Source organism: Wasmannia auropunctata, unplaced genomic scaffold, assembly GCF_000956235.1.
Source record: "Wasmannia auropunctata unplaced genomic scaffold, wasmannia.A_1.0 LD335994.1, whole genome shotgun sequence".
NCBI classification, from domain to species: domain Eukaryota; kingdom Metazoa; phylum Arthropoda; class Insecta; order Hymenoptera; family Formicidae; genus Wasmannia; species Wasmannia auropunctata.
This window is the reverse complement of record NW_012026896.1, coordinates 1,102,910-1,113,837: the sequence shown is the minus strand read 5'-3', so window position 1 is coordinate 1,113,837 and position 10,928 is coordinate 1,102,910. Positions and strand designations below refer to the sequence as shown.

The 10,928-nt window shown below is 30.9% G+C and overlaps 1 protein-coding gene across 9 annotated transcripts in view; it reads right to left on the bottom strand.

Annotated features, from left to right (window-relative positions):
- LOC105453842 (xanthine dehydrogenase 1-like) overlaps nt 1-10,928 on the bottom strand; it is a 38,037-nt gene that overhangs the window by 26,095 nt on the left and 1,014 nt on the right. For 2 of the 9 annotated variants that reach the window (XM_011696076.1, XM_011696075.1), the window contains 18 exons: nt 8,714-8,816; nt 8,404-8,453; nt 7,897-8,077; nt 7,522-7,653; nt 6,981-7,137; nt 6,540-6,765; nt 5,623-6,152; nt 5,241-5,538; nt 4,402-4,920; nt 3,992-4,175; nt 3,335-3,631; nt 2,555-2,993; nt 2,060-2,188; nt 1,837-1,967; nt 1,201-1,459; nt 978-1,074; nt 529-639; nt 124-315 (listed from right to left, as the gene is read on the bottom strand). In XM_011696076.1, coding sequence (XP_011694378.1) covers nt 248-315; nt 529-639; nt 978-1,074; nt 1,201-1,459; nt 1,837-1,967; nt 2,060-2,188; nt 2,555-2,993; nt 3,335-3,631; nt 3,992-4,175; nt 4,402-4,920; nt 5,241-5,538; nt 5,623-6,152; nt 6,540-6,765; nt 6,981-7,137; nt 7,522-7,653; nt 7,897-8,077; nt 8,404-8,453; nt 8,714-8,724 — 3,819 coding nt within the window. In that variant the 5' untranslated portion in view covers nt 8,725-8,816 and the 3' untranslated portion in view covers nt 124-247. Of the gene's footprint in view, nt 1-123; nt 316-528; nt 640-977; nt 1,075-1,200; nt 1,460-1,836; nt 1,968-2,059; nt 2,189-2,554; nt 2,994-3,334; nt 3,632-3,991; nt 4,176-4,401; nt 4,921-5,240; nt 5,539-5,622; nt 6,153-6,539; nt 6,766-6,980; nt 7,138-7,521; nt 7,654-7,896; nt 8,078-8,403; nt 8,454-8,713; nt 8,817-10,928 lie in introns of those variants that run through there. The other 7 variants (XM_011696082.1, XM_011696081.1, XM_011696084.1 and 4 more) reach the window with 6 other exon arrangements.

Below are 10,928 nucleotides of genomic sequence, written 5' to 3'. Positions count from 1 at the left end.
GTTATAAGTATTAATAGCTTATTAACTAGTCGAATTATTATAGTCCCTCTGTGTTAAAAAGTAAAGTAAATGAAAAAAAGTAAAAGTATCAATAAAAGTAAATAAAAGTATTAACAACGTGAATAAGTTATTTCCTTTCTACAAGGCTTTTAAATTTATTCCAGTTAGATAAAAGTTAAAAAGACGACTAAATGATACTAGATTTCAAATACATGTTTATTGGCATGAATGAATCCCACTTTCACTCTCAAAGCATCATATTATCTGTGCGGGTTAAACTGTTTAGGAGTATACGTTCGGTGGTACATGGTCCATCTGCAAACATTATAAATTATAAATGAATACATGTTTATAATATATAAGTAAATATATATTTATAACATTAGCTATGTTCTACAATGATGATTAAACCATTTGTACATATTGCAAAAATTGTATAATTTAATACAAAAGTCACAAAATTAAGTAATTTGTTTCGTACGTTTATAAATATATTTCTTATATTTTATACTTTATATTAGAACTTACCTAATCGATACCAATCATCTGTATTTCCCGTTTCTGCCCTAGCAGAGTTCAATGCATTGCGAATTGCTATCGGAATTACGCAACTCATACAAAGCGGTGGTTCACCGGTTGCTACAAAGAAATTTTCATGATTAATCAGTCAGTAGTCGATTCTTTAACGTTTCCAATTCTGATATTGTTATATGCTAAACGAATTTTTTTTATTTCTAAATGTTTTCATTTTATTCCAAATTTTACTTCAAATTTTATTTAGCTTATTTAAATTAAATTATGAATTAGTGAAATATAAATCTTGTAAATCGACTAAATTTTTATGGATTTAAACATTTTTGTAAAAGAATTTCTATAAGTTTTTTAATTGTACGCAAATATGTAGAAAATATTTAAATTTTTTTTTTAATAGTAAATGGTGATTCGAATGAAAAGATTCGCAAGGTTTTTGCTTTCACCTTTCGAACCATAGATACCAATTTTGTTGACCGAGTTTTTGCGTAAAAACACGCGAAAATCTTCAGGAATATCCTTCGCTCCTGGTGGTTTATAGTTCTATGAGAGAAACAGAATATTTTAGATAATTTATAATTAATATTTCTAGAATAATATCTCTCGGAATCGGAACAGTTACATATTTCGCAATATTAGCTTTAATGAAATTTGATAAAAATAACGTACCCATGTTCTGTCACTCTTTAATACTCCTGTTTCAGGATCGTATACCAGATCCTCAGAAGTCCAGTATCCTATTCCCATCACGAAAGCTCCCTCCACCTGACCGATGTCGATCTCCGGATTCAAACTTATACCGGCGTCTTCCATCAAATCGACCCTCCTGATAATGTGCTGGCCGGTCAACACATCGATCTCCACTTCGGCGATAGTGACGCCGTAAATGCCGTAAGGCAACATTTCGACGTTCAGCGTGCTCGCCAACCTGCCAAGGTAAGTGTAACGTACAATAATTAATGATTTGTAAAACGACAAAAAATTGTCCTTTCCATTTTATAAATGCAATATTTAAATCTATTTATTTATGGGTATCATATTGAAAGAACTGTTTAAATAGATCTAATTCATATTATGAGAAATGCAAACGTTTAAATTATATTTAAACTAAATTTTTCACAATTTATCAATTATTACGAACAAAAATAATGATTGTTTTTTTCCAAATAAAAGTATAACATCTTTGGAAAAATATTGAAATAATGCTTTATATCGATTTATATATCGATATATAACATTATATAACATATTTATAACATATTTATTGGTATGTTAAATACGACTGATGAGCCTAATGATATTTACATGTAACGTGCACTTAAATCAATTTCCTTTTGATACGCCGAAAAAACGATATCCTTCCAGCTCGGATTATCCATTAGTTTTTTTATCGGTTCCAGTCTCTTCAAAATTTCTTTGCAAGCTTGGATCGTTGCCTAAAATAAATACAATCAACGTTACATTAAAATTGATGTTGTGCAAATATCATGTTGTCTTTGAAAATGTAGAAATTGAATTTAATTCTTACGTATCCGCAGGCCTCGGTAGTAATGCTACCTCCTGTAACTGTATTGTTCGGTGTTGCTAAATTGTTGCTTCGTTTAACAGTGATTAATTCGAGATCAATCCCCAGTGTATAAGCTGCTATTTGAGCGACCTAATACAAGAATTATTTTTAAATGGCTGAAAATGTAAAGTCTTTTAAAATTTAAATAGAACAAAGAAAGCCTTATATTTTTATTAAACAAAATTCCTTTTAATTTAAATTAATCTATAAAATAATTAATTTTTATTCTAGATAAAGAAAACATATCCAGAATAGAAAGAAACTTACACAAATCTATAGTAATCGCAAATATTAAAATTTCAATCCTGATTTTAAATTTGAAAGTATTGTAGCTATTCAATTTTGTTAGAATGAATTTTTTTTCTCATTATTAACTTTCCCTTGTCCATTAGCTTATCGTTCAATGAACGAATAGGGCGAAAGAACTTGGTTGGATAAACGATTGCATTTTTATACCTTGGTATTTATACCTTGACCGATTTCGATTCCGCCATGCGTCACGCAAACCGAACCGTCGCGAGCGCAGACCGACACCATTACGTTGAATTGCCCTGCATACAATATTGGATACTTCATCGTCACCATGGCTATTCCCTTTTTTTTCCAACGATTCTGATTGTTGAACGTTTCAACGGCCCGCTTCCGCTTTTCGTAATCGGCTGATTTCGACAAATCCTTTACCATGGTTTCTAATGGGATTTTATCCAAAATGTTCATATTCGACAATCTGACCTGCACCGGATCCTTCTTCGTCACTTTCGCAATGTGCTCTATCATATTCTCGACCATGGCTATTCCTTCCGTGGACCCCGGCGCTCGACAATGCGTATTCGATGGTATATCGGTTCGTACCTCGAATCCATTCAAAGTCCATCTCTCGGTTGCATAGCAATTACTAATAATAAAAAATCCATTGTGAGTATAGATCTATTAAAAAACTAAAAATTAATCATGATAGAGTGTTTTAATTTGATTTAAGGTAAAGCAATTCTAGGAAATTATTTTAATATTAAATTAATATTACTGCAATATTTCTTTTTTGTTGAATTTGATGCAAGATTCAATATGATATGATTAAAACTTATCTTAACATTTTTCTCTGCTCGGAAATGTTCTTTTTAATTTTAAAATATTTATTATATCTAACAGGTAAATATTAATATTGGACAAATGTTAGTATTATATATTGTCATTATAAATTGTTTATGCTTTGCTATATTACCGTAGTTTTAATACCTTTTCATGAAGATAATCACTATGGGAGCGTGTGGTTCGTTGAAACTGGAACCGCAGTTGCCCCAATGTTTTGAGTTGAGATATTGGATAACTCCGTCATTGTCCACGCCGATCTCATATTCTTGACGTGTAGAATATCTCTTGCCTATTGCCTGCATATTATCTTCTATCGTCATGACAAATCGAGCTGGACGATTCAATTTGTGACATACCAGTGCACAAGCACACGAGATTTGCGCGTTGCGTGAGATTTTCGCTCCGTATGCACCGCCAAGTCGTCTGACATACACATTGATACTAGAAAAATTAAATTTACCCTATCATTGTTAATTTTATTTTACAAATTGCATTTTTAGCAACATTATTTTAATTATTTCTTTTATTGGAAAAAAGACGTAGTCCTTTTATATTTTTATGTCTAGATCATTTCAATTTTTACCTTAAATAATTTTTTTTTAAGTTTTACGATTTTGTCTTGTAAATCAATATTGAAGTGATAAACATTAAATCACAGTAGCACAATATTTTGGGAAGAAGAGAACATTTATAACGGCTTAACTCGAATAGATTACATTATTACGATTGGATCAATGATAAAATTACTTCGACATAGTTGAGACAGCAACTCAATGAACTAAGTTAATTAGATTGAATTACCTATTATTTTTAACATTGAGACAATTCGCGATCGATACTTGAATGAGATCCATCCATTGCGACGATGGATAGACGTTCATACCATCCTCTACAGGAACGCACACGCAGGATTGAAGCTCCATAGTGTAATGATATTGGCTACCGCATTGAAAAACGCCCTTTATTACGTGTTTAGTATTAATTCCTGCAAAATAATGACATATTTTTATGTATTATTATATTTTTCCTAATAATTAGTAACAGCTATTTGAACTATTTCGCAAATTTGTAAATATGTAACTTATCTCATTTCTTTCAAAAAAATTGAGAGTACCCATTTTTGGAAAGATTTCTTTCTGATAATTCTATTTTTTCGCTAATTATAATTGAAAGATAATCTCAATTTAATTGGCTTCTTTATCAATTTCTACCTTTTATTAGCGCCGGAATGGTGATGCCCTTCACGATTCTACTGTTATCCCCCGAGGCGAGTGCATCCTCGATGCTTATCACCGGCTTCGTTTTCAGAGATCCGCTATACTTAATTTGCACCAATTTCGCGGCCTCGTTCGCCAAATCATGCGTCTCTGCGACGATTACGCCGACTGGCTGGCCGGCATACTGAACTTCCTTTTCGGCGAACAGCAACTCGTCGTGCAGCAACAAAAGCAACTTGCTGTCGGCTGAGATGCACAAATTCTTACCGGGTACGTCCTTGGCGCTGAAAAACGCCACTACACCCTTCATAGCAAGCGCCTTACTCGCATCTATACTATCGATCTTGCCATTACCGACTTTCGTGAGGACGAAAGCGCAAAACACTTCTCCAGGATATGGAGGTAAATCGTTGCAATACTGAGCCTCGCCCGATGTCTGTTTGATTGCATCTAACTTCGGTATGGGTTTATTTACCGGCCACATGTCTTTGTTCGTGTCGTAGTCCTGCATACCTAGAGTGAAATTGCATTTTTTCATACGCACAATTCGGACAATTAGTTTAAAATCGGAAGATATAAATTTATTTATAAATAGACAAAATTAGGGCAGCTATATTTCTAAATTTTTTTAATATCAAGATCATCAAGATTTAGCAAATTAAGATTTTAAAACAACGATGAACGCGAAATGATGTTTGTTAAACTTTTAATTGTTACAAATATAGGAGATTAGAAATTGGAGTAAAATATATTTTAATTTTTGAGCGCGTAAGAATACTTAAAAAAATGAAGATATATCTTCAAAAATGTACTGGTGGTAATTTTATTTGTACCTGAAGAAAGACCTCGTTCTAACAAGAATCCCCCACTACGAAGTTTGGAATTTACGTTGTCCGGTTTGATGCTCAACGCAAACTTATAAAATAATCCCTCGGCGAGAGTCCTGCGGAATTCCGGCGAATAGTCCGGTAGCTCATGATTTGGTTGCAGTTCATCATGCAACGTCTTCAAAGCGGTCTTCAGCACTTGATTGTCCAGAATTGATTTACCTACCAATATTAGCTCCGTATTCGACGCGTGAGAAAAATTCTTGTTGATCCCTCCAAAGATAATGTTGGGCCTCTCCAGCACCTTTCGCAAAACATTGCGCGAAACATTATATTTAACGATACTAATCTGAATAATAATATAAACAAATCTAAACTATTTTATTACCGTGCCTTTGGAGTCGAGCTTGAAGAGGAAACCTGCGTTGACGTGAGCGTGAGCATTCTGGGCTCTGGGCATGATCTTGTAAGATCTGTACACGTACTCCTCAGAAAACGGGTGCAAGACGATGCTGTAGATGATCTTATGGCGCATGTCGGTCTTCAGAAAGTCGATCAGCGTCAAGTGTTCCTTGCGACCGGATCCGTCGAGGACGTGTACTCGACAATCGGCTGTTTGTAATATCAAAAACAAATCGGACGGGAATTCGTTGTGCTCGTGCTTGATCATCAGGTTGCCGGCGATGCTGCCGATGTTTCGCACGGGCACGTGTGCGATCAAGTCTATGTGTTCGGCCAATTGACGTAGATATTTAAATCTGGTTTTCTCGGATGAATACTCTTGGAAGATTTCTATCGCCGTGGTAAGGGTCGTATTTCCGCCTAGGAGTAAGAACTCGTTGTTTTTTACGATCTGACGCAAATCTGGGATGTCGTTTATGTCAATGTAGAGGTCTTTCTTGCTCGTGCGATAAACACCTGAAAAATTAGATTTTTGATATCGTGTATGTCAAAGTTTACTTTTTAAATTTAGATTTATCGTTAATAGTATAATTGTATTAATACTCAAATGTGATGTTAGAGAATGTTTAAATTCATTGACCTTTTGGAATTGTACTTTAAAATTTTGATTGAATCTCTCTTTCTCTCTTATTAAGAGATCATTATTAATTTTATGAGAATTATTAACACATTTTCTGCTGTGTGAATCAACGGTAATTCCACTTTCCGTTTAAGCTACTATTCACTTGGAATAATTTTAACGAGTTCATCGAAGTAGATAATTAGTCGTACTAATTAACTCTTCGTATAAATTTATGTCATCAGTTAGCGCCTGTATCATTTATGTAAATGCAAGAAAATTACCATGTGCGGTATTTCCTCCATTTAATATATACGTGGCGTATGGTTTCTGTCGAAATATCGCGAATAGATCATTGATCGAGTAAACTTTGAAGAATTCAGCATCCGCTAACTTCACATCCAGCGTTGTGTTTTCGTTGGAAGATTGTTCATTGGAAGATTGCTCGTCATTACTTTCTGTATCTGGCATATTACAGTATTTTGGGCAAGCTTTGATTTTGTATAACTCCTGTGAAGCATAGTTTAACATACTTACAACAAGATGTAAATATAAAGAATTCTTATACTTTATAACAGACACATAATAATAATTATTATTATAAATTATAACAGAAAAGTAAAATCTTCTTTCTAGGAACAAGATAAAATTAAATACGAAATTTCAAAATGTTTCAAGAATAAAATTTTTCTAACAAAAATAAAATTTTTTATACGATGTCGTACCTCAATGTCGCAAATGTTCTTCACCATTGATGGGGGTGCATCGTTGGCAAATCCCTTGAAAGCATCTAAAATCGGACGATACCCGGTACATCGACAGATGTTGCTACCGAACGAATTTTCGATTTGCTGCATAGACATCTTTTTATCATGTACAAGACTGTAAATTATAAATAACAAATGCATTGATGCAGTTTTGTATCTAATTGCTTTTGAATATAAACGTTGTGCTAATTGTAAGTGTCTATAATATCTTTGTTTCAATTGGTAGCTATATTGTACGATTTTATGCACGTCATTTTTATTTACGATTTATTTTTATATTTCTTATTATTGAAAAATTGATCATTTTAGGGATATATATTTAATCAATACATTTATATTCTAATTTTTTTTTAAGAATATATTCTTCTAAGAGCAACTCTGTTATAAATATCAATAATGACAGTAAGATTTTAAAGCAAACAAACGTAATACGTTTAAAATTCTATAATATTTCTTTAATGTTACAAATTAATTAATTATTTTGAAGAACGATATATACCCATATAGATTCATCACCATTCCGGGAGAGCAATATCCACATTGCGAGCCATTTTTTGCAGCAAGCGTAGCTTGAATCGTATTATAACCATCTAGCTTGTTACCTAAGCCTTCAATAGTGCGAATATCCCATCTGTGACATTATTTGATGCATAGATATGTGAAACATTAGTTATATAATACTAACATAAACTTAATAAATCCGGAAGAAGTTAAAAACATAACTATTTATAATATATAAGAAAGTTTTACAGCTTTTAAGACTAATTTTTTATGTCATGCATAGATGACAGATTTGTAACGTTATAAGGTAAATTTTTTTATTTTCTTAGAAGTAAAATTTGATTGTGCCATTTCTCTGTTAATACAAGCATACCCGTCGCAGTTCAGTATCGATACAAGACAGGAATTTACGGCTATTGTCTTGCCCTTGATTTTTGCAGCCACGACACAGGCACCACAGCCACCCTCGTGGCACATGGCTTTTGTACCGCGAAGTTTTGCATAATCGCGAATGTAGACATTGAGGGATGTGCCAGTCGGTATATATCCTGATACTGTGTGGAAATGATTTTACAATTATAAAATTGACATAGTATTTATAACTCTCTATATAACGTATATATTTTTATCTTTTATTTCTAAAGCTCACTATTAATTAAAGCATAATAATCAAGCTTTATAATTTCTGTCATAATATAATTTCACGATTGAATGATATTTGTCGCGATAATTGATAAAAATTCTATAGTTTCTAATATCATAATTAATACTTAAATAATAAATGCTGGAATTTTTTGTTATTATAATCTAAATTATTTTTTTTAATAATATCGAAAAATTTCTCATTTTCTTAATTATATATTAAATGAAAAAGACATACCAATATGCGGTGCTCCATTAATCGTAAATTTAACACAGTTTCTTTTATTTCTGGAACAAATTAGAGGATAACACTTTAACGTTATTAAACGACGAAGTGTAGATCAAATTTTCTAAGAATTTTTTTTCTGTTCACTTTTATACTGTATAATACAAATAAATAGATAAAAAATACTCGAAGAATTTTTTGAATTAAAATAAGAGATTTTGAATCTTATGTCAAATTTAATTCATGTCAAAATTTTGCTCTGACTGTTTAGCCTGTCATTGTAATAATTTTTGTACATTATCAACTTTTAATAAAGACTTACACTGTTTCCATTTTCAATCATCAATCGTGTTGACGCAGTAGAATTGCGACTTCCTATTCTTCGTGCACAGAGTTCTACTAAGCTCTCATAAAATGTACAAACACTTTTTAAAAATATAATATCAGTAAAATTATTTAAAATATCAGAAATAAATTTCAGAACAGAATATCAGAATGGATAAAGAAAAAAAAAGTGAGTCGATCTGGATGATAAATGCATATTTATTTAATTTTAGGAAATCAAAAATATAAATATAAAAAAATAAAATAAACATAAATAATATGAATATTCGCAAACGTTTTAACTTTTAAGGGGTAACACCACTTTGACTCTCTGAAATTTAAGGGAATTTTTTTTTTAAGAAATGCAAAGTGTTTATAAAAATCCATTTACACTAATTTATTATACATATATTAAAGTAGAAATTGTATTTTTTTTAGTTGATATATTAAAAAATGACAGCTTGATAGCTGATGGACGGGAAAAAAGCGATGAACACGATAGCTCATCGTAGACTTGATTTAGAATAATGAAAAAAAAATTAGTATTTTTAGTCCAAAAGCTAGTAGAATACATAGGATTTTTTCGAAATATTGATATCTCGCTTTTCTGTGTAACTTTAAATAACGAAATTTTTGATTAAAAATTTATATTTTACTTTGAATCGATGCCATATCCCTAAAAACGCGTATTTTTTAAAACAGCTATATATTCTACTTTTTGACTAAAAAAAACTAATTTTTTTTGTTTCATTGTTCTATGTCAAGTCTACGATGAATTATCGTGCCCATCGGCTTAACTCTCTTTTTTCGAAGCGCTGCCGCCCATCAACAGTCAAGCCATTTTTTAATATATCAACTCAAAAAAATACAATTTCTACTTTAATATATGTATAACAAATTAGTGTAAATGGATTTTTATAAACACTTCGCATTTCTTTAAAAAAAATTCTCAAAAAAGCCTTAATTTAAAGGAGTCAAAGTGGTATTACCACTTAAGAAGATCATCTTTAATGTGATCTTCTTTTTCCATTTTTTTTTACATAACACAATATTGTAATGATTACTATTGTTGTACAATATCAATTATAGACACGAAGGTTACGTTTTTACCGATAACATAATTTTTTTAATAGTAATAAAAACTTGCATTATTGCGCGCGTGCTGTTTGCATCGTCACCTGTCAGTCGTACGTATGCATTAATAATTACTCTAAAGATATCTCGATTATTCAGAGATGTCAAATAGAAGAACGTTATTTAAAAGTATAATAACTTAGAAACAGCAATTAGCAGATATTAATTTTTTTTTGCTTTTGAAGCAAAAAATAATTATGCAGCAATAAATGATAAGACTGCGCACAAAAGCGACATTGTGAAACTGAAGTTCATGAAATACTTTTCTAATGACTACAACTCCGTTTATAAATAGATTCGTATTTACATAACTGTAAGTGTAGGCACATTGTTATAGAATAATGTGATTTTCGCACGACTGATTAAAGAGAAAAATCATAAAAAATTATTTTGTGATAAATTCAGCAAATAGGAGAGCATTTTCTTTGCTTCTGAATTTCTTATAATATTTAAATATATGTAAAAACTTAAATATACTCACCCGCAAAAAAAACAGGCCACTATAACATTTTAATGGTCCGTTTTTTTTGTGAATAAATATAAAATAAAAGTTATAAAATTCAGCAAAAATGTATTCAAGTCAAACTTATAAATGGTATTTTGTCAGTCATACTTTTAAATTATAAATTATTTTTGCGATAAATTCTTATTTTATGTTTTTTTGAATAATTGCATGTTTTTTTACGGGATTTATAAGTTATTAATAATTTACAAGATACAGCTTAATATTATCATTTGTTAAAGCTACGAAAGTGGAATATTTTTAACAATATCTCATTGTTAAAATGTATGAATAAAGTCAACATCGTACGTTTCTACATTACCCAACTCTAGCTTTTTTAATTTTAATTATTACGTATTTTTCTAATAATTTTGTCTTCTTCTATCAGGAATTTTTTGAAAAATTATGAAGTCTTAGTTAACATAGAAAGTGCAATATATTTGGTAATTTTGAATATATATCTTAAATAAATTTGTGTTTCATAAGTGATTAATTGTAAATTTCGTAAGAAAGTTGGAAAATTTTTAAGTACAATATAATAGTTTTAAATTATAAATGGGCTTATAATGAGGATTAT